Below are 25,245 nucleotides of genomic sequence, written 5' to 3'. Positions count from 1 at the left end.
ACGCTCTTTTCTTGAAGGACCCTAAGTCAAATTGTTTCGGAAATACTTCTGTGGGCAGCTGGTTCCACATAGTGGTGGTCCGCGGCAAAAAGACCAACGCCAACGCTCATTTGTGGTACGACGGACGTCGAGATGATACGGGTGAAATTTCGTATTCTGCCTCGACGTCTGATGATAAAACTTAGCTGCAGGTATTGAGCCGAAACTCTTCTGAACACTTTTAATGGTAAATGCGGTAGAAGATGCAGAGAGACCCCACATCTCTACACAATGCCAGGGGACCAACTGATCCCTGGATTGGCCATCGACGATTCAAATCGCTCTTCGTTGAATTCAGTCAAGTGCTGAGAGCTGGTACTGGGGAGCTCCCGCCCAGAGGTAAGAACAATACTCCATGTAACATAGAATGTTTTCTTCAAAATTCTATGTATAGAAACCCGTTATCAACATGCCATACCAATGAACTTGAAGCAGTCTAGAAATAAATGTCGTGGTTGGTACCCATCAGATTTTGTAATATGTATTATAACGTTGCATGGTTTTAAATAAACTTGACAACTGTGGTTTTCAACCAAATAATATTTTAAATTCTAAATACTTAAGTGAAAAATGCTCAATTCAGTGGAGTAATATATCACACGGCACTTAGCGCCAAGACGTAAATTTGTCACGATCAAAGGCGGTGCTCTCTTCATATAATTGTGTCTTCCTTACGCTTTGTAAGTGGGTATAATTTAGTTATGACACGAATTACTAGAGGACATTTTGATTTAGTCTATCTACTTACTACTAATATTATAAAGCGGGAAGATATTTTTGTATGTTTGTAACGAATAAATTAAAAAACTGGACCGAATTTCATCATAATACCTAGGCTATTTTTATATACAAAAAAATTTAAAAGACCAAAGTCCAACCGTGCGAAACCGGGACAGACATTTAGTTTCTACACACAGCATTATTTTAAACGAGGCATTAGCATGTCATTTAACCTAATTCCTATTAAGAAAATACCGCTGTGCGCATTAAGGTGCACGGTATTTGAACGAAGACCACAGGAACTTAATCCACTAACTGCTGAAAACTGCGTCTACCTGAATTGAAACGAACGTATGTTACTAAAGAAACAGTTCGTCTTCTTCGTTCGCAACAATAAAACTAAAACAGTTGTAAAATCTAAATATATCTGTGAATGAGAATGATTTGTATAAACTTTCATCTTATTTTCATTCCGCTATCCCGTTTATTTATTGCGTCTTTTACAATGTGTTTAACGATAATGGATATTCACGGTTGATATAATTCATTTGTATTGTTAAATATAATATTAATGTGCAAATACTTCCCGCGTTGCCTTATTAAATGTTGTGTTAATTTTCTGAGTTAAAACTTAGAAAATATGTGTTTTTTTGCTTTATTTATACATCACGGTAAATATAATTAGTAGCTATTTTAGTTATTAACACTCAAATCACCTGTTGATACACCGCTTTGAATCCTAGATCAAGAATGATGGGTAGGTATGTTAAGTCACATATTTCATACGATTTTTGTGATGCTGCTTCCCAAACGATATTATTCTGCGCCGTACAAGCAAGTGTTGAGCACATACAAATATCTATTGGTACACAAACCGGGCTCGATCCTATAAGTAGAGCAAGCACACTTTATCTATTAACTATAAATAACAACGCATTTGTAACATTTTTTAATTCGATTTAGATCATTTTTGAAAGTATATACCCGAAATAGGTAGTATTTGATTAATTCATAATTAAAGCATTCATCAATTTCGCAGTGCGTTTGTTGTAAATATAGTGCTGCTAAAAAAAACTTGTTTTTTTAAATCAGTTATGTAATTATGGTTGTATGTAACTATAGGTTAACGATACAATAAAATTGACTTTTTACAGAGATATGTAGGCCCTTTTCATAATATGTTCCCATGTGTATAGATCTCTTTGGGTTAAAGAAAGAATAAAACAAATCAAAAGTAGTTACACAAATATTTATTTACTTACATAAATTAGACAAGGAATTGTTACACGCGACAGACATTACGCTAAACGAAAAATAATCACAGATTGAATACATTTGACGAATCCGCCATAACTATCACTAAACATAAAAAATATAGTTCGGTCCAATAATATGAGGTCTGTCACTTATGAGAAGCTGCCAACGAGATCTTGTCGAAGAGGCTAGGATTTTAAAATCAAAAGTTACAGACCTTATAAAATTGTTCCATTATTTCGGCAGTTATAAACGAATAAATATAAATCACAGTGTAGTTTAAATTGGCATACATCACAAAAGAAAGTTATAATAATAGCAAACAATTAGATCAGATAACAGCATTTAGCCGAGTACAACATCAAATCCGAAAAACCTACTTCCCTTTTTTAATTTTACTATAAAAAATTTACCTTGGCCGAATATTATAAAGACGAATCTTATCACAGCATTCCTGTATTAACTTTAATGTTAATTTTAAACATGCATCTTGTTACTGGTGTCCTTCAAGGCACACTTTTAGCACACCTACTTTCAAATTTCGTAATCCATGAATCCGTTGATTTTTATGGACTTAATAGTCTCTACCTTTCAATTTAGCGCATGTTTTAGCTGTGCAAAAGTACATTTAAACCCGTACTAAACAACTTTTGGCTACTTCATATATTAAAAGTCAAACTCAATATGATTGTGGTTTAATATATTAAACTATTAAATCCATTAAAATTATTATTTTTTTAAATTTTAATCATTAAATCCTACACATGCATTTTACCCTCTCAAAACTTCAGCCATAAGGAAAAACAAAAGTGGAATAAGCAATCGCTAGACATTAATTAGTTTATAATTGTGCGAACGTCTTAAATCTTGCTGTCGGAGTGACAAATGGTTTAAATGCAGTTATAATAAATACATAGGTATGTTAAAATCTCATTTATAATCACACATGCAAATGGTAATCAATCATGACGCCAAGTACATAAAACCTAAATCATACTACTTCAGCTAATCTCTTTAAAGAACGAGGGTTAATGGACAGGAGGCTCATCTGATGTTAAGAGATACCGTGATATGTGTGATATGTAAGCCCATGGTCAGCCCTATGTTTGAGGGTACGCGAGTGCGTTGCAGGCCTTTTCATCAAAGCGGAAAAACAAAAAGATACGTGTACGGGGTAAGACTCAAACCTGCCAAGATTTAAGACAGTACAATTCAGAAAGTATACGAAGAATCTAAACGGATTTCACATTCAACAGGTTTACGATATAGAGGTTATATAACGCTACATCCATAGAAAAATATGTATAGCGACATCAAAAAGTGTACAGATTCACAATCACTACAGTAGTAACATCGACACGGTAGATACTCCTAACATTAACCCCAGTCTGCGTTTTCAATACGAATATTGATTCAAGAGAAAAAAAAGAGAGTCGTTAATTTACATTTGATGCCACAATTCATTGTTAATTTTGTAGAGGTACTACGAATCAGTATCAGAATATGAGGTACGATGTCTTATGAGTATCACGTCTTCGTCTTGTGTGTGTAAACGCAGGCTTTCTCTTTTGTTTTATAAGGGCCGCTAGTCGCGGTGGACTTACAACTCAAGTAAAAGGCAATCACCGCCATTCTTTTTATTTTAGTATTTTCCATAATTTCAAAGCATTATACTAGAAATTTTATTCCTCCCCTAGTATCCTTGGGGAATAGAAAGATATGCAACACCAACACGACCTTCAGTAATGAAGAACGCGACTAAAGAAGAATAAATTTAGTACTGGATGGATTTTCAATTAAATCAACACGAAAGGTGAAAACAGCATACTGGGAATTGCAAATCGCAGACTCGGGTCTAAAGACAATAATATATAACTAAAACCCCGTTACAATAGAATATATTTCCGAATAAAAGAGGAAGGTCAGTACACAGTTATAAAATAGACAATTTATGGAACATCGGTCTGAAGTAAATTTTTGGAAAAATAGATTTTTATGCTGTAGTTACGAGGTTTTCGTTATATTTTTAGACAATTACATTACATCTAAATTTAAGTGAAACTAAAAAGCCGAACAACAAGTTGGGATCGGCTTAAATAAACAATTTAAATATAAAAATGAAATAAAATAAGTAACGAATTATTTACATAAAACAAATAAATTAAACAATAAAATAAATATACATTTTAAGTCACGAAGGACGCAGACTAGGTAATTACAAAACATCCAATTGAAGAAACAATAAATATTATAAATAAACAAATATAACTGCAAGAATATAATAGAATAACTATTTTCGTGTTTGACCTTATTAAGTCGTAAATTTTTAAGATCTTTAACTATTATAAACACAATATTCTCTATTTATTTCAGACAGATCATATTCACTCCAGATTCACTCCGATGGATTTTCAACGAACGAAAGAATCCAGGACATTTCAACTTTGCTTCATCTTGCTTTTATCAGCAATTTGTGGGTCTATTAGTCATTCGCATAAACATAATGTTATTTGCTTTCAAAGACTGAGACACACTTTCCGACTCTTACTATCAATGCGAAAATACGTGGATTTCAACGGTTGCGACGTAAAGGGCAAACAAGCTTACTTTCGCATCTGATAGTATGGATGTTATAAGTGAAGTTGTAGTATCATAGTTGAAATATGTCATAATGCATTCCTTAAACATAGTTAATAATTTGAAGATTTTTAACTAAAACCTTTGACGCAATTGACGACTTATTTCTTGCCGTGTTTCCTGGCCCTTCCTAGTTTGATCACTTGAACGAGTTTAAGATTTTGCGACTCGGGACTGTTCAGGAATTCTTCTAGCATCTACGCAAAAAAAATATTTTGTAAAATAGTTCAGTATTTTTGTGTAAATATTACGTTCAATTAAAACTAGAGTAATAAGGAACTATTTCCTAATCACTCTTGTGGCTACAGATAGACGGACGGACGGTCAAATTTATTCAAAGCCTTTATATATTAGAATTTCGATGCTAAAGCATCTAAGTTTCGCAATGGCGCTCTCAGGCTCAATGTTAATTTGACTAGTAAAAAATGGTGCAAATAAAAAATATGTTGCACAACATACAATGAGGCAAGTGCCAAGTCATTCCCAATTATAAATTGAAAGTTGGTAATTTAATATATGAAAGCTTATAGAGAACTTACCGTCATACTCAATTCAGCTGATATAGCAGCAGCGCAGGCAGGATACTCAGCCAACGCACAAAGAGTTGGTAACAAGGCGCGACTGCGAGTCTGCGACACCAGCCAATTAGCCGGTAAGGTACACAGTGTTTTTACTACGCTCCAACCTTCGCAGATTGCCTCCTGTTTTTATAATAAAGAGAACGTTTTTAGAACGAGATATTTCTTGTTTCTTGATATCAAGTCACATCTAACCTAACTCTACTCGTAGTCATCTCTTCGTTAAAGTACTTACGATATATAATAATTAATGTGTTTTTATATTATGCACACATTTTAAGCAAATAGAATATTTAAATAAAACATATCCGGTCCATTTTCACGTAATTCTTGTTTCGTGAATGTGAAACCTTAAAAACGTTGATTGTCAATAAAATGCATTTAAGTAAAAATATACATTAAATAACTATATTGAGTAAAATGTTAAAAGGAACCATTTTAATTATCAACTTAATGATAGCTATAAAAATGCTCTTATAAATGACATTTTTTTAAATTAAAATATATTTTAGTACGAGTACCTATTAATCGTAAAGAAATGCATTATGAGAACATGAAAATTTAAAGAAAGTTGAGCAAACGCTAACACCTGCGTCGGAAAACTAATACAGTCTACCCCAAGACATTATCTAATCAAAAACATTGTACATTACACTCCCGACATGAAATTTTAAACGTTATCATAAACAAGGCCCATCTGGTCGGGGACACAAGTTGATTATTAAGGCGAAAGAAAACTAATAAATTATTCATAGTAATGGTCAACGTAATGGAGTAACAGCACAGGGCCTAATGCGCTTCCTTGAGTGACGCCGGCACCTGTGACCGTGGGAAAGTAGTCTGCAATGCGGGCCAATTTGCTTTAGGTTATTTATTGCTAATTATTTCAGTGAAAAAGGCTTTTAGAATTCAAAAATTACAAAACAAAATTTTAATTTCCGGTCTGTGCTTAATTAAAAGACGTTTCTTACTTTACGAATTTTAACAGTAATTCCGTAAAAGTTTGGGAAATATTTTTATAAATAAACACATATTACTAATTTACAGACATCCTTTTTTTACTTTGAAAAAATTATAATATTTCTGTAAACGAAGTTTTATTATAATTTTGCTGCATAAAGTATTTAAGTAATATGTACCAAAACAAATGCGTGTCTAAAAACTTTTCATTTGTCTAACTAGCTAAGTAAATCATTTCATTTTCAATTCGAAATTAGCCTAACAACTGTATCTTTCAAATAATTACAATCATATCGGACTGTAATACATATCAATTATTCATCTAATTTGTATCTAAACATATATTGTTCACCCTCAGTTAATTCAAGTGTAACGCAAAGATGCGGGTCTAACTGACCGCCTTGCACAGGTGCATTTACCATTCATTATTATTCACATTGTGTACTTGAAATACGTAATTGATTCCTACAAACTAATAACGTTTCGTTGGGAATATACCAAATCCTCTGCGCTATAATGCGTTAAAAGACATATATAATATACCCAGAGCCTAGCCTATACTACGAGGCGTTATCAACTATCCCATTTCCGTACTAAAATAAAAACGATCTAGAGCGTTGAGTGAGAACAGGAGTTACTTTAATCATGGACTTAGTTTAATTATTAAGATGCATTTATAATAAAATACAAACCTGAAGTTGAGGATTGTTGACAACCACAAATCCGACGAGAACAATCAGGTCAAGAACCATGGTCTCTGAGAGGCTCTGCTCCAGTTTTTCGCTGCTTAAACCTGAATAACAATTATAAATAATCAAACTATATTTAAGTTCGTTCGTTGCGAATGTCGAAATAGAGTTCTTAGAGGTCATTCGATCCTGGAGAAATAACAGCAGAATGATGTTTATATGAAAAATCTTTTTATACTCGTATTGGATGACAGAACTTGGTACTTACGTAATGTTGTCTTTCTTGGAGCCTCTTTGTCGTTAGGTGCATGTTGTGACAGAAGTCTTGCCACTGCTGCCCGGAACTCTATCGGCCAACCGCCTTGACCGAAGGCTTCCTAAAAGAGAAATCATCTTGTTTAGCACATCATTCCAAAAGCAGTTCCCACATCTGGTCATATGAGCTCATAATTGTTAGTTCGGTTTTTCATTGAAACTTACTTCGTAACTGAAACACACCAACCTATTATAGGATGAGAATCAAAGACAACCCCTCAAGGAAGTGAAACTAAGTTTAGTCACGCAAACTAGTTATAGTAAGTACATTTGGAGACCACTCGGGACGAATAACTTATTTGACCTCGGCCAAGAACAAAAACTTAATACACAATAAAACCTATGACTGAGGTAGAAGGTAATATACAAGTAAATTTATTTGTTTACTTTAAACATTAGGTATTATTATACTAACAATCAAGTTTTTTATTGTACAATGTAAATTCTTTACAACGTTGTTCGTTATAACGAGAAATTCTCTATAACGAAAATATAGTTACATTTGTTTGGTTTATCACAAAACCATACATTAAATCACTTTTTAAAACGCAACAGCCATTCTCTATAACGAAGTAATATTTTAATATTTAGACATAAACAACATACTTAAGTGTTTTTATAATCAGCTTACAAAACTAAACTTTTGAGGTGCCGAAATTCCTAAGAAAGACACCTGAGGTCATATACAGCCGTCTCTATGTTATTGTTAATTGCATTAACACGTGGGCCATTATTTTTTGATTACATTGCCTGTACGAAATTTTGGTCTCAGTTACTAAATGCACCACCGTCACCTATCATGTAATATCAGTCGTAAACAAACTTGATAGTCATAAAATTAGAAATTATTTCTTATTAATTGGTTAAATTTGTTTTCTTTTATCTCTATTCAGTCCCTATAACGAAAGAACATGATCGGTCCCTTGAAATTCGGTATAAAGAGGTTACACTGTATAGTGTATATGTATTAAAAGCCACGCCAGGAAGATACAGTTAAGATAATAATAATAACAGATTCTTTGTAAAAAAAAATGGTCATCTTCACAAAATAAAAACCCAAAAACAACAGGATATAGCAATTTCTACCAATTAGAGAATATACTTCTTAATAAGCTTTTTCACCCAATCTTTGAACAATAGATCCTGGATAAATTAAATCGAAAATCAAGTTTATATTGAACTCTGTCAGTTTGTATCCTTGTAAAATCTTTTATAGCAGGATTCCCAACATAACTAAAGCCTCATTTGTAACAAAGTAACCAGACCGAGTCTCCCCACAAATCTGTGTCCGGATTCTGCGCACGTACCACCACTTCCGACCTCTCATCACTCGGGATCACGCGATACTGTTATCAACAAGATTTGTACAGATTTTGTTGAGGAAGAATACACCCTGCATCAGAAATAGAAATCTGTTTCATACTACTATAAATGAAGTGGTCCCTTGTTATGTTGGAAAATTAAACATAGATTTAGTAAAAGTTACAAGATTCAAAATTATTGTTAAATTTAAAATAAATAAATCAGTGGCGCTATAACCGTTTTAGCTCTGGCCCAGAGATTTCTGTATTTGTTTCATGATCATTTGTCATCTAATATAGTCTAGTCGACAAGTTGAAAATGGTACAAAATAGAGATACTGCTCTTAAAATTATGTGCGATAGTACATTGGATCCGGAATGACGTCTAGACAAATGTGCCAAAAGCGTGTATTAGCACATAAAAAATTGCAAAAGTTAAAAACAATTAAAGATGAAAAAAAAATGGCATTTCGTTTTTTGCCAATATTTAATAAACTATTAATATTTAAGAAATTTCAAAAAACGGTTCTGAAAGAAGAGGAAATTTCCAATAAAAAACTCTTAGCTCTCGGAACTCTATCTCCATTATTTATAATTTTAATTTAACGCTGAAAATAGGTCTGCGCGTGACATTTTTAGGATTCGCGCGTGGCGTCAAAAGCGACTGGCACATTAATTAATTTATTTAAGGTATTGAATATTTTCTTTTAAATTTGAAAAAAATATGGTGTGTTTTGTACTCTATAATTAATTTATTCCCGTTGGAAATTTTACTTAAAATTAATTTTTCAACAAGTTAAACAATTGTTAACTAACGAAATTTTCTCGAACTACCGTCTTGAAATTTCTTAAATATTAATAGTTTATTAAATATTGGCAAAAAACGAAATGCCATTTTTTTTCATCTTTAATTGTTTATAACTTTTGCAATTTTTTATGTGCTAATACACGCTTTTGGCACATTTTTCTAGACGTCATTCCGGATCCAATGAGCTATTGCACATAATTTTAAGAGCAGTATCTCTATTTTGTACCATTTTCAACTTGTCGACTAGACTAATAGGCAAGTAGGTGATCAGCCTCCTGTCTTGACACACGCCGTCGACATTTGTGTCTAAAGGTGGGAACTGACCAAAGTTACGAGGTGTAATGTAACATGTAATGTAATGTTACACAGCGAGGATTCGTGCAGTCAGTACGTCGTGTTACGGGGAAACCAGCGAGCAACGAGCGGCTCGTTGCTCGCTTTGAGTGCTCCACCCGGCTGTCGGTTTTTTGGCGAATCCTTTGAGTGTTACGCGGTTCGGTCAGTACGCTCTTTGTCAAAAGTCGTCCCGAGCGCACGCGCGTAGCGAGTAATCACACGTCAATCAATCAATCAATCACACATGGAGTCGGACAAAGAAAAATCTCGAGAGAAGAGGAAGTGTTGTGGAACCCAGCTCATCCAGAGCAAATAAATTCAACAGTTCTTCAAAATCGATCGGAGACATGCGTACAAAGTTTTTATACTGTCCAGTAATAATTTGGTTTTTCAAAGTTGCTATCAATGATAAACCACCACATACGCCTCTGTTTTTAAATAAGTTTAATGTCCAGTAACGTTTTTTCTTCTTCTTAATTTGGATGAAACAATAATTAAGTAGAATCAAAGATACCAACGCGTCCTCGCTGTCGGCCATCTCGTGAACACTGGCGGCGAAAGCGGAGCACAGACGTTTGACGAGCATGTTACGCCGATTTTAAAACACAGCGTAACATGCTCGATGCGTTACACGCTCGATGCAAATGCTACATTACACATCGTAACTTTGGTCAGTTCCCACCTTAAAGCAAGTCACGATGTTTTCCTTCACCGTTCGAGTGAATATTTAATGGGCACATTGAATGAAAGTCCATTGGTGCACAGCCGGGGATCGAACCTACGACTTCGGTTTTGAGAGTCACACGCTGGAGCCACTAGGCTCAAATTTTCACAATTTTTAAATGTGAAATCTAATCATTTTACCTGATCAGTTTTAATTTTGTCGCCCCCAAGATAAACTGCGATAATTAACAGTGAGTTGAACCAAGTCTCATTTGAGAACCTGCTTTCGAATAATTATCACAATGTAGTATAACATTGTAAGACCGACGTCAGACGTAAAGATCATAAGTCAGGCACATAAATCTGACCTTTATTTCTAAGGAACAATGAAACAGACATGCAACAATGTGTAAGCATATCTACTCCAGTCAAATTACGAAATAAATAAACATGAGCGAACACAGTTTGGGGATTTTGAGGATCGATAGGGGGGTGTATTCTGAGCATAAATTCCAATTTGAGGGGTTGTACTGAGGTCAGCTCAAGGTCATTTCGATGGAATCGCGTTTAACTCGATATCTCGAGAATGGTTAGTGTTAGGCGAAAAAATGTAGAGACCTTTTCTTTTCCAAACAAAATTTACTAACTTTTTTATCTGAAACTTTTTTTTATAACATTAATATTTTTCAAGATATTACTCCCGCAAGGCAAAAATTTTACTTTTTTTTCCATTTTTCGTCGTTTTCTCCCCAACCATTCAATTTTATTAAATTTTACCGATCATCGAAGTGTAGAACTTTTAATTATGAACAATTTTGTACTCAAACTTTTTTCCGTAATGCCAATACCTTCGGAGTTATAGATTACTTTACCGAGCGAAATCCGCGCCACTGTCGCTATATAAAAAGGTAAATCGATTAAACTATTTAAAATTAGGTATTTAATTTGGGTTAATTTGGGTAAGAAGTAAATTAACAATTAAAACTGTTTCACACATTGTGCCAAAAGAGGCCGGCCTTTCTGCATCCGCACGCTTTGCCGCATTTGGTTTTGCATTTGCGCGCAATCGATCTCAGTAAATTATCCGGAGCTGGTTTCAATGACATTGCTATCGGCTGCAATCAACGGGGGGTGCGACGCCAGCCCCATTCCTCGGGTTTCAGATAATTTTCCAGCCAGTATTGAACTTGGTAGAAACACCTCAACGAGTGGAAAAATGCCGCATCAGAGGTAGGAGGAAGGGATTCTAATTTAACCCTCCCACTGCCTGCCATTTTTTTATATCCCTTATATCGGAGCTCGTTGAGATTGGTACAATTCGTGTCATCTGCCTTGCGATACAAATTCAAAATGAATTGTTCGCCGTATGAAGCGATAGTTGTTTTATCTGCTTTGTCTTGCAGAAAAACTTCATTTAACAAAAGCAAATCCGGAGATTTTTCAACGCGGTCATTGTTTTCATCTTGCCTAGGTTAAATGGTGCCGACGTTGTGTCGCAACCACTAATCGCGTGCAAAAATAAAAGGTTTTTGCGGCATTCGGCCCATATATCGGTTTGAGGCAGTATGAGCTATGTGTAGCGTCCGTCGATTTGCCTCGGCCAGGTTTTCTCAAGTAAATGTTGTTGCACGCGCCGGCTGTTGCAGTCAGCAAAACCAGCAAATCCACATCCTCACCAATAACAACCACAGCACTATACTCCTGCGAAATTCTCTTAGCCGTACTGATAATTAGACCATCCGCATCCTCTACGGCTTGCTCCACCTCTATGTCTGATTTGATGAGAACCGTTTTCAGTAGTGAGATGAATCTGGTCTTATTGCTCTCGTTGCCTAAAAACTTATCTGTGGATACAGGTTGCGACAATGGCGCGGATTTCGCTCGGTAAAGTAATCTATAACTCCGAAGGTATTGGCATTACGGAAAAAAGTTTGAGTACAAAATTGTTCATAATTAAAAGTTCTACACTTCGATGATCGGTAAAATTTAATAAAATTGAATGGTTGGGGAGAAAACGACGAAAAATGGAAAAAAAAGTAAAATTTTTGCCTTGCGGGAGTAATATCTTGAAAAATATTAATGTTATAAAAAAAAGTTTCACATAAAAAAGTTAGTAAATTTTGTTTGGAAAAGAAAAGGTCTCTACAATTTTTCGCCTAACACTAACCATTCTCGAGATATCCAGTTAAACGCGTTTCCATCGAAATGACCTTGAGCTGACCTCAGTACAACCCCTCAAATTGGAATTTATGCTCAGAATACACCCCCCTATCGATCCTTAAAATCCCCAAACTGTGTTCGCTCATGTTTATTTAACCCGTTTTTAGCCATAATTTGACTGGACTAATCGGCATTGAGTGGTTACGGAACTCTATACAGGGTAAATGTTTGTGAGCTATGATTTATAGATTATATTTTTATTAATTAATTGACAGTTAATATCTCATACTTTAAAAACACACGAACAAAAAGTAATGAGAATATTGCTAGCTAGAATCATAAAATAATTGACGCTAAGTATATCAAATTTCGATTATTTGGGAGCAGCTGGGTACTCTGTGACCACAGCGCAAACGCATCAATCACCCGCCAATTCCCCCAAAAACAGTACATCTGCGGTGGTTAATAAACTTATAATCGTGTTTATTATCTATTAAGGGCTCACGTAACGCCCCACGGGGAATTGGCATTATTCATGCTGCACTGGTGAAATTTTTATTTTTTTAGTGTAACAGGAGGCAAACGGGCCTCATCTGATGTTAAGTGATACAGCCGCCCATGGACACTCACATTGCCAGGAGGCTTGCAAGTGCGTTGCCGGGCTTATAAGAATTGGTACGCTTCTTGAAGGACTCTAAGTCGTATTGATTCGGAAATACTTCAGTGGGCAGCTGGTTCCACATACAGGTGGTGCGCGGCATAAACTGCCTTAAGAAACGCTCAGTTGTGGAACGACGAACGTCGAGGTGATACGGATTGGTATTCTGTATTCTGTCTTGACATCCAAGACTGAAACTTATTTAAAACGCAAAATTTTAACTGCGACTGCGCAGTCTTAATTAAACATCTACGCAATGATCAATATTTTTTATATTAGATAAAAGCCTTATTTATTAACAGAATATTTCGTCCACAAATAATTTCCATAGAGTCTTTATAAAGCAAAAGTGGATTTAGCCCACATCGGAGCGGTGTCCCGCGGGCCCACAATTATTCATGGTGTATTCAGACATCAAAGTTTAGACTCGCAGTCCCCCGGGAGGCGTCCAAGTGCGCTCTTGTTTGAGTTTTATTATTTCCATTAGGACTCTTTGTTTGTGCAATCTTGACTGTTTTGTTATGGGCGGGATGCTTTATGGCCGGCTTGTGGAGTTATAATCGAATATTTATCTTTTAGTTGGCTGTCTTTAGAAGAACACATACCGTGTTTAAAAGAACTAATTACATTATAAATGTTAGGTCCCGTTTGATGCTTCTTTTTATAATTACAGACTGAAGAAGAATTTTGATATCAAAATATGCTGAATTACTTCTCTTATTGATGATCATAATAAATGTGCAATACTGTCAATAAATTGTACACAAAGGAACTAATATTGATGAATGACAGCACACTCCAAATACCCTTTCCCATAATTATCGATATGATATCAAATCGAACGAAAATTAACCGAAAATTATTAAAGTCGCGTGTCGCCATTATATCTATGACCCCAAAACGGCGCGGTGTAATGTCACTGTGACATCCCGTGACAGCTCATTGACATCTGTCACAATCACGCGGGAAACGACTTCGACATGTGCGTATGCGGTCGAAAAAAGTTCGTACCGTGGAGGATACATGGGCTCGTGCTGGCAAACTGAAACTTTCTTTTATGGTCGCGTGTGCCCAAGAGAGTAGTACTTCATACTAAATGGGGGAGAAAAGAATTCAAATTAAAAATTATAAAATAAAAGCAATTTTGATTTTAAAAAGAATACCAATTAATACGAATACTCGAAAGAAAGTAGACTCAATATTGTGTAAAAATCTTATGAAACAATGCGTAATCGTCGGTCCCGTAGCCTCTAACCCCGGGTTGACGAAGATAGGAAATATAAAGAATGCACATCTGAAATATTGTATAAGAGAAGGGTTACCTAATATGTACGCTAAGTCAATTAGGACGTACGAAGGCAGGAGATCTCCGCAAACAGAATCTTACAGAATCAATGTATCTCGATGTGCAAACAATTTTCAGTCATAAGGTTGGACAATATATCGATATTTTTGTTTTTTATACGAACAAAAAGAGACGACATTTTTTAATTCTAGAAAAACACAACGGATCTTTGATTGAATGAAATAAATATTTTACCTATTTTTTATCCTGTAATTAAAAGGATTACCTGAATATGCTAATAACAGGTGATGATTATCCAATACAAAGAATTTTCTCAGATTGGGTGCCTGTCCCACCTACAATCTTTTTTACTATATTTTATATAAAAAATAACAACAATTAAATAAATAAAAATAAATTGTGCCTGTATTTGAGTACTACATAATGAGGATTACATTAAGTCCATGTCATTATGTTTAATAAAACCAATTTTTTCCATTTGTCTCTCATCCTCACCACCAATCCTTTAAGCATACAATAAAATTTATTTGAAAATATCGATAAATATAAACCATCACTATCGCGAGGGCGGATAATAAATTGGCTCGTTGTCTGGCAGCGATTTTAAATTGACCTCGTAGTTTGCTTCAGCTCTTTGCTTTTCCGATTACTTCACCTTTAATAAGAAAATGCTACTGAAGCTTTCATTTTGCAACTGCTTGAGTTCCTTTTAATAAATTGATATTCAATTTAAGATATGTCTTGATTTTCTCTACTCATAGAGATTTCAGTACATTTTGCTAAAGGACTTATCACAGACTTCTATAATCGTATAAAATTCGATGCGAACATTTAACAGTATACCATTGAGCGCTAGCTCATAATGGTATACTGTTAATAAGTAATGCTCTATTTGAGCATTACTTATTTCACAGGGTAGCTTTTGTGACTCTTTTAATTGTCACCAAGTACTACCTTCACTTTCCATGAAGTTTAGCATTATTACGGTTCGAATTTCTTTACCGTTTTCGTACCAATTTTTAGGAAGGAATTCGAATTCGTTAACACGCTTCAACGACGTCCGTCCTTCCACAACTGAGCGTCGAGATGATCCGGTAATCGAGTAATCGCACTATTCAAATTAATGTGTAATTCCCAAACCAAGAACATCTACCAACATAAGTCTTTGTGTGGCCTTTTTAAATTTTAATTCGAAACTTACCTGCGTTGATTCTACCGTGCCACTACCTTTTACTCGGACCACGGAACCTCATCAACCCATTGACTTAGCTGATTTGACGTAAGAAACACACTTATAAGTTAGTTAGACATTCCAAGCATGCCAGAAGTAATGCGTGTGGCGCCATACTGCGGTGTGCATTACATACGGGACAATAGTTTGCGAAGTCTCAGCATACATTAGTCCGACTCTCGAGCGGAAACACTATTTGCCGAGACTCAAATGTATTCAGGATTTGTAAAAGTATTTTACTTGATTTTCTTATAGTACCGATGTAATCTTGATAAACCAGATAATATACTGTAATGTACATATCCCAAAGTCTGATAAATTTCCGATAAGAAAACTAATTCAAACTCATTTTAAACCTTGTTAATTAGTAATATTGGATGCAAGTTATACTAAATAAAATAAAATAAATCAGTGGCGCTACAACCTCTTACAGGTCTGGCCTTCAGATTTCTGATCCTATTTCATAATCATTTTTCAATCTAATAGGCAAGTAGGTGATGAGCCACCTGTCCCCGACACACGCCGTCGACATTTTAGGTCTAGTCGGTTTCCTCACGATGTTTTCCTTTACCGTTCGAGCGAATGTTAAATGAGCGTATAGAAAGAAAGTTCATTGGTACACAGCCGGGGTTCGAACCTAAGGTTCGTAGGATTTTCCTAGGTATATCCTACGAACCTTTATCACGAATAGATAAGTATGGATAACGTAAAATAATTCTTAATTTTGCTTATGTGTGAAATTAAATAGTAATAGCCAAAGTCGCTAGTTCTTGTACAATGTTCTTTTCCTACCTAAATTATGTATTACGAATTCATATAGACCTTAGACATGTTTAAGAAAACTCTGGTATTAGGAGAACAAGCCAAGAAACTCAGTCCGTTTTAATTTCTTCAAACAAGAACTGGCAACGCATGTCCAAGCACTAGGATCAATTTAAAAACGCTACAATGACGTATCTTCAAGTACTTTCCCCTTAGACTGTCAATAGCCGACATTTGCCGAGCGCTGTTTGCAGAGTACACACAGTGATACTCCCGTTAATTAGGAGCCTGTGCAAATACATTGCGCATGGAATACGTCGCTACTGTGGGGAGTAATGACCAAACAAAAAATGCTTGAATGCATACAATTTACGTGCTTTTTTTGTTAGTAGGAAAATACTTTTGACGCTGATTTGTTTAGCTACGAATATGATTAGCAGTAATAATGTACGAATACAGTGGTACCTCGATATACGAGTGTTTTGAGACACGAGCCATATTTTGCTTTGTGATGAGCAAGATTTGAGATACGAGAAATCGCAAACTACACTCTACAGTAACAGTTTCTCCCACCTCAGTCTGTTTGCTGATTTCTCTCATTTTCGAAGTATTTTTGAGAAGTTGGGTTGGCGTTTTTATGATTCTTTTTTCATTTTTACATTCATTTTTAAAACCATGGGTCCATTTTACATTTACTGCTCTCAAATCAAGCACGTAGAAGAACTGGCAACTCTCCGTCACCTGCAAATCGTTAGGGTTTTCATTCTCTCCTTCTGCTCATTGGACTGTTCAGTCACCAACACCATGGAGTGCCATGAAAGGGGTTACACCAATAGATCTTTACCGTCTGCGCTTGGGATGTTGATGATACTAAAAAATATAAAACTTACTTGAACTATTGAATGGTCCATTTCGGCCAATGCCCGTAGCAGATGAGCAGTCCGAGCCGCTCGAACGAAGCCTCCACATTGCTCTAAGGACGCACCCTTCGCGAATAAAACGCAGAATTCGGCTCTGGAGCCGCATAACCCTGTGCCGAGAGCAGTTTTCATGGCTTGTCTGGCTGTAGCTCGGTCGTTGCCCTAAAAGTACAAATAAGAATAAAGCCTACAAACACAAAGATCGCAGAGACGGAGATCGACTATTATTAATTAGTGTTGATATTTGAAATGTTTAAGTTTTAAAAAAGTGCCTATTATCTATATCATTCCTGTTTGGCTAATCTTTTTTTCCAAAAATTTCTAGTAAAACTTAAAACTGGAAGTGTTTTTGTTGTGTTTTTATTTTTAATTTAACATTTATGTTTACCATAATTGTCTTATATTTTGGAAAAGATTAGCAAATAAATAAATACTTTGTAAAATGTAGTAAATAGCAATATATTGCCCTTTATCGGAATATTTATAATTACATAAATATGGCTAAATAGACCAACTGCCTAAATCATGGAGTAAATAGTAAAAAAATTAAAATAACAGGACTAAAAAACTTATCTAACCAAACTAAATCAAGTTAAAAAACAGCTAAATTTGGATATACTCACAGTATCGACAGAGCATGGATGTGACAAGTCAGCGCAAACGGTCAGCAAGGTTTGAATACTCTCGCGAGCCTCTGCTGACATATCAGCTCGGTCGAGGCACCCACTGAGACATAGGTAGCTGAAACAATAAGGCACATAAAACAAATTGCAATTGACAAAAGTCAAAAGCATTTATTCATAAACGTCAAAAAGGAAGCATTTAGAAGCATTTTACATTTACTGCCAGTTCTCAAATCAAGGGCGTAGCACGGAAGAGAAGAACTGGCAATAAACTCTCCGCCACTCTTTTTAATCGCCAGTCCACATGTACCTATGTAAAATCCTAAAAAATACTTACTTATAATACCGCCAGTCCATATGTAAAATCCTAAAAAATACTTACTTGTTAACTTGTCAATTAATGTAATTAATTTTTTGACGTGATAATGACTTATGAATCGATGAACGCCGCAAAAAAAACATGACCATTCCGCCTGAGTCGAGCGTAACATGACTCATTGTCACGTTCCGCCTGATCCGAGCTTGCAAGCGAGAGCGCGGAACAAGCTATAGAGAGGCACGATCTGCGTAAGCGTTTAGCTTGTACCTATCTTAAGTTGTTAATAGCACATTTTTACTTGTAATTATAATCTAAGTAAAAAAAACATTTTAATCAGCGAATGCAAATATGTATTTGTTAATATATCGAAATAAATTAAATCAATTAACTCCTTCTTTGTATTACACAAAATAATGATAATATTTCAATGCAATTCATAAAATAATCCAATTATTCATCAATGTTTTCTTATGACGTAAATTATCGTCCGTACACCGACTCTTACAGTCAACCAATTTATTTTAAATCCATTGACACCGAAAATTCTACCAAACATACCTACTATATAGGTATAATTTTAATTACCTACATAGGTAAACATGATATGCCTCTATGAAAATGGGATTTATAATCTCATTAAAAAAACGCAAAGTGGCGGAAAAGCAAGCAACGATTTACAACAACAGCCAGTGTTGTGTTTGCATCGTACCAACAAGCTGCGTGTTTGCTTTTCATTCGGATTTGCCCGGGAAGGGGTGCCCGGATAGTTTGTCTTTGATGATTTTGTCTTTGTTTATAATTGAATCTTTTAATTATAACATCTTATGAATATTAATTTGCTGCGAAAGGCATTGCTATATTAAATTACATAACCTAAAATTAATATATACGCAAGTAGCAGATATTTAAGAGTTTTTTTAATATTAAAATTTCATGTAACGTGATTTAATAGACCGGTACAAATTTTGCCTTAAACTATCTTAAAACCTAAAACACTAACTTAATAATAATTTCTGCTTTTCAAATGCATAACCAGAGTACAAAAAAAATCATCAATCAAAAAACATACCAGCAAGACAAATTTATAATTAAGCTGAAAAATCAAATTCAATTATTTTTAATAATCCAAGAGATCACTAGTGTACATTCGTAAAATAAATTTACAAAATTAAAAATTGCATCTTGATGTTCCCTTGACGCGATCCAATTATAACTTGGACAAATATTTGAACTCCGTTCGATGTACTTGTTGTACAAGATAACTTGACGATACTTATCAAAGGGGTTAAATAAAATTATACCGCGTGTATACAGGAGGTAATGTTTGCCTATATCAAGCTAAAGCACCTTTCTCACCATCGGTATATCTGGCTAATTAGCCTACAACTTTCTGGCTTTGATAATCAGAAAATACCAGACTGGAGCACTTAGTTGTCATGAGAATATCATTTGCGTTTAAGATATTTAAGAATCAGGTTCATTGCCCCACCCCAACTAAATCTAAATTTCGTGAACCCTCTAGATATCCCATTTGTCCCTCATTTCTGAACGTGTTTTGGCCAAACACGATATCCAGATTAAGAATTCTGATAAACAATCTAGGTCTAGATATACATACTTGCTATTCTTACACTTTTAATTTTCCTCTAGTTTTTTCACAGTGCTGGTCACATTCAATCTTGTATTTAATTTTTCTTAAGTACAAATGTATCAGCATGCCGAGTGGTGGCAAGCTTTTTGTAAATAAATAAAATAACAAAATATTCGATAATATAGCTAATTGTAACATATTTAGATTGAGGATACGTTATTTATAGAAATTCTAACGCTAATTAAAAATAAATATTTCTTTAGACAATAATTTATTCAGTTTAGAGTAGCAAGTAGATTTCTCATTCGTGTTCAAAACAGTTCGCAGCAAAACGATCATTATTCTTCCGACCGACACCGCTGACGTACACATCTCGAACCCAGAATATTTAAGATAAGCACTATCTTAACCCGTCACTCAACGCGGAGGTCCAATATAAAACTTATTAAACCCAACGCATTAAGGTCTAATTTATAAAGATTTAGGGAATTCCGCCATATCTGGCAACATTATGCGCGACTGACCAATCGGGACGCCGGATTTTATCTCCGGTATTCGAATGGCGCCAACGAGGCATTTTGTTTTTTTAAACGTCGAATGTTTAGGATTGTTTAGCTCGTTTTTCATTCGATAAAGACTTGAAGGTTGCTTTATGTTTAGTGTGAAATGGAAATTTAAAGGCTTCGATCGGTATGGATATAACTTATTCTTATTTCAACGTCCTGTAGTTATGTTTCTCAAACATGATATTATCTAATGGTAGGAAAAAATATCTAAGCCAAAATGTTTTTTTCTCCTATGGAATAATATCACGAAAATAATAATTTCTTCCTTTTATACAATACAACTAATAAAATTCAAATAAAAGTGCAGGCGCCAATGATTAATGTAGCACGTCACCCAATCGGAGGACGTTCTAAATTCAACCGCGCTAATGGAAGTCGAAACAGCGTACGCGCATTGATCTGTTAGTGTTGCAACTGTTGAAAAATGTTACACGTATAGGCATTAAGAAAACTGTTTAATGATAAAATAAACATAATAATTTTGACTAAGCATTGATCCGGTCCGATCCGGTGTTGCCAATTCTTCGTATAACATCCACCAATTGATTATTTTTGAAGTTATACTTCTATTGGCGCGTTAGGGAAAAATGATGAGAGTAATTTTTTTCTATAGATAGTGTAGTTTTTTCTACAAACGTAGAATAAGGCGAAAGATAAAATTTTTGAAAAGATTTTTATCTTGTTACGCCAAAGAAGTAAAACTTCTAACGCGTGTACATAAAATTACACACATGTTTTTTTGCTCTTTAGGACGCTCGTCAATTTTTGCGTCTCAGACATGGTGTTTTGTGTAATCTAAAGTAAAATCTAGATATTATGGTTCACCGTCCATGCAAGTGTAAATTAAAAAAAATCTATTATTAGTAGAGGCGTTATTCTTAAAAGCTACTGAAACTGCTTTATTGATATTTGTATAAACATGTAAGCAAAATTGTGTGACTATCAATTATTTAAATTTTCACTATTGTAGAAAATTATTCAACTGTAGGCAAACTGAAAAGTTCAATACAGCAACACTTACAAACTTATAGTTCATTTAAAATGTTTTCGTTCTTAATTTCGATGAGAGAAACGGACAGGTTTGGTATGTGATATATTAGCTCATAATACAAGATTCGATATAAGTATATATACCTTTTATGATTTAACAATAAGGTGTCTCTTGGGACAGGTAAATCAGAAGCAGGGGTCAAATCCTGACTAATATGTGAGTATATTCGTCACGCAATTCTGTGAATCACGTCGCGATGGTAATAAATCATAATTGTGACCTAAGTTTTCTCTAAAATGTTATAGCGTTATACATATACTGTTAGGTTAAAAGAAGTTTATTCTCTTTAAAAACATACATGTTACTTACATGAGAAATATATTAAAAACGAAAATAAACAAAAAGTAAAATGCATATATATCACGCCACCATCGTACGCTATTACTGCTAGATGAAACATCATCTAGCATTCATCTACCAAAAAACTTCGCAAGCGTCCACTGCTACTATTTCTCATGTCTCAGGAGGCAAGCTGTTGTAAAGACTCGCTGCTAAATAATATTTTTGTGTATTGCCGGTTACGTGTGGGATTGAAGATAAATTTAATGCTTGTGTATTTGGTTATGTTAAATTTTGATATTATAGACTCTTCTCAATAATGGCTCGAAGAGTTAGGGGTACGTACATACGAAACAACTTTCGTATGCGGTTTTCATTAATGGACAATAATTCAAAGCAGGATTTATATAAAAATAATTACATAATATTAAACAAAGTCATTTCCTACTGTCTGCTAAATTCTTACCAAACTACGCTTGTACAGGAAATATTTTCCAAGAAATTAATTCATATAGAATTTTAATTCCTAAGGAAAGGAATTTCAAATATGTCTACGACCAATTAGTTCAAGATATCTAAATAATGTAACTACATACACATTATGATTATAGAACATTAGATGATAGCACGAAAGTGTTTTAAGTTATTTATTTATCTTGGTACGTATACCGAGGAACATTGTTGAGATGTAGATTAAGGTAAATTGAAGCCTTAATTTAAAAGTGGTTTTGTTATGTTTTAACTGAAGTTCTAACGAGGTGAACTAAAATAAAAGATTTTCCAATATTATAAGTCTGACGCGTTGCGCATTAATTTTGAATTTAAAACTGACACAAGACTGATTGTCCATAGCTTTGCCAATAACTAAACGTGTTTTATATAAAAGTGTAAAACGCATATTGCAGTCGGTCTTGACTGCAATATTCAGTCCGTCTATGGCCCGCTTAAGTTAAACTATATACCTATAGATATTTTCTTTTTTTAAATGTAATATGAGGCAAACAGGCAGGAGGCCCACATGGTCTTTAGTGATACCGCCCGCCGCCCATGGACACTCACATTGCCAGAAAGCTCGCAAGTGCTTTGCCGGCCTTTCAAGAATGGCGCAGATTCTGACTGGCCACGGGGCTTTGTGACACTATCTACACAGATTGAAAGTGAAGACCAGCCCCGCGTGCTAGTGCGGCTAAAGAACTGACCAAACGGTGGATCAGTTACTTGTTGACTGACCGACCTTTGCAGAAGTCAGGTGCGATCTCGAACTGGCATGAGGGTGACCAGGGATGGCCTCTCTGACTTGTTGCTTGAGCACAGATCGCAGTTCGAAAAATTCTACACAAGACGAAACGCGCCCAAATCAACCAAAAATATCACGAGGATAAGTTTGGGTGTAGGTGATTAGATATGTTTATGGCCAGTTCTTCTCATGCGTTCTACGCCCTTGATTTGAGAACTGGCAGTAAATGTAAAATTAGAAGCATGTAGGTATTTCTTTTTTGACGTTCATAAGTGTACATTGTGTTACCTATATGAATAAATGATTTTTTACTTTTGATCCGGTCGCGGCGGAAGACGCCAAAACCACCAGAGCTAACTTAAGTTAGTAAAGTGCCTTTCTAGGAACGAGAGATTAGACACTCCCCTTTAATTCGGCTTCTCAGACAGACATCTTCCCGATTGCGGGGATAGGCTAATAGGAGTCTTAATAAAAAAAACATTAACAGATGCACAAATCGTAAAAGTAAACCATAAATGATTATAAAATGACAACGTAATTCGAGGCGTGACTAAGAGATGAATTTATTTCGTTTTAATACATGCAAATGTAATCCAAACAACTTTATTTCGACCCTTTGCATGTGACCCCTTCAGCAACATGTGTAAAAATGAAAATTAAATTATTGCATATTTAAATAGTTCTCGGTGATTATGGACTTATGGTATGTTGTGCAAATCATTGTATCGGGTGTATATAGGTTCAAAGAATCCGAGGAAAACTATTTCTTTTATGATATCAAACTTTTAAAGTGACATAAAAATCTGCAGCCCCACAAATTGTCGGCTGGAAATTTTTATACAAGGATTCTGATTGATTGACATGATATTAAAACAAATGGAAATAAACATGAAAAAATCCGCTTATTACCGCTTTACCGGAACTAAAGTTAAATTTAATATGTATTTCATTAAATGGCTAAAATGGTATATATAGCTTGTCGTTGTCAAAGGCCTATAATGAGTTTATCATTGCACTGATTCTGGTAGGGGAGCCCACGATGCTAAATGGGGATTTACTCGAGCGTCGTAGAGACCTATTGGGATGCAAAGCTTAGATAATAAGAAGAAAAAAATGTTATATGATAAATTCCTTTTTATCGGTGGGGGAAGCGGCTATAGATTGTTAAATATGTAAAAAAAAACTGTTGCATGGACATCCTCGAGCGCGTCAGATATTGATAGCATCTATGCCCTACGTATTTTTAATAATGTACGTATGTTAATCTGATCGTTTGCATGATGCGGGTGGTTGTATTTAAGGGTTGAAAATAAAAAAAAAATAAAAATTATCGAGCGCGTCAGATTTTCAAAGGGAGTGTTAAGTGCACCAAAAAAAAGCTCTCATTCACTAATCTGACGATTTCGATGGGACGCAAACCCACGGCCATGTTCATACTTTGCAAAAAAAAAATCGCAATTTTGAAATACTCAAGCGCGTCAGATTAAGATATATGTGGTTCATCTTTATGTTCTAAACGTACTGTCTCATAATCTGACGATTATCTAGAGGGATTCGCCTGATCTGACAATTTTTTTTAGAAAAACGGTTCACCTAAAGGGCCATCCCTGCAACTTCCCGCTAATTCCATTTCTGGGCGCTTAAAATTGATATTTTGAGCTCGCTGAGTTCAAAGAAATAACATTTCTATGCATTTGAGCTCTCCCAGCTCGAAAGTCTGATAGAAGTTTCATAGAACACTATTTTTGGAATATTCAAACCGCAATAACTTTTGAATGGATCAAGCAATTTTCACGCGGTTGGCGGCATTCGACGCAGTTTTATCATCCTCATAAGTAATTTTGCAATTTTAATTGATCGGACCACAAATTTCGGAGTAATCCCGTAAAACACTTTTTCGGGTTTCTTTCGTTCACGATATCTCTCGAACGAATCAACCGCTTTTGACCAGCTTGGTGGCGATCGACGTGGTTTTTCAAGCTCAAAGGCGGATTATTTTTTGAAGTAGATCGATAAAGAAACCACTTTAAAAAAAAATATTTCTTATTTTTTTAAGATTTTTCAAAATTTCTCAAAATCTATCGGTCCGAATCGGTTCAAATTCACAGGAAATGTAATTTTGAGGGAAATATTTACAACGCCGTTTAGTTGATTCCGATCGGTTTAAGGAAATGTAGGCATCACGCAGCTGCACGCATTTAACTTTATCGACGAATTTTTGTTATTTCGGCTTGCGGAAATC

At 35.0% G+C, this 25,245-nt stretch overlaps 1 protein-coding gene across 3 annotated transcripts in view; it reads right to left on the bottom strand.

The window, feature by feature from the left end:
• Nucleotides 1–1,992: 1,992 nt before the first annotated feature.
• The window catches only part of LOC125059303 (golgin subfamily A member 4), a 63,690-nt gene continuing 40,437 nt past the window's right edge, over nucleotides 1,993–25,245 (bottom strand). For 2 of the 3 annotated variants that reach the window (XM_047663676.1, XM_047663677.1), the window contains exons 16-21: nucleotides 17,961–18,078; nucleotides 17,308–17,499; nucleotides 7,146–7,254; nucleotides 6,881–6,981; nucleotides 5,190–5,351; nucleotides 1,993–4,847 (exon numbers count right to left, since the gene is read on the bottom strand). In XM_047663676.1, coding sequence (XP_047519632.1) covers nucleotides 4,752–4,847; nucleotides 5,190–5,351; nucleotides 6,881–6,981; nucleotides 7,146–7,254; nucleotides 17,308–17,499; nucleotides 17,961–18,078 — 778 coding nt within the window. In that variant the 3' untranslated portion in view covers nucleotides 1,993–4,751. The remainder of the gene's footprint in view (nucleotides 4,848–5,189; nucleotides 5,352–6,880; nucleotides 6,982–7,145; nucleotides 7,255–17,307; nucleotides 17,500–17,960; nucleotides 18,079–25,245) is intronic. The other variant, XR_007118635.1, reaches the window with a different exon arrangement.

The sequence above is a fragment of the Pieris napi genome, chromosome 19 (assembly GCF_905475465.1).
Source record: "Pieris napi chromosome 19, ilPieNapi1.2, whole genome shotgun sequence".
NCBI classification, from domain to species: domain Eukaryota; kingdom Metazoa; phylum Arthropoda; class Insecta; order Lepidoptera; family Pieridae; genus Pieris; species Pieris napi.
This window is presented reverse-complemented; position numbering and strand designations above follow the sequence as displayed.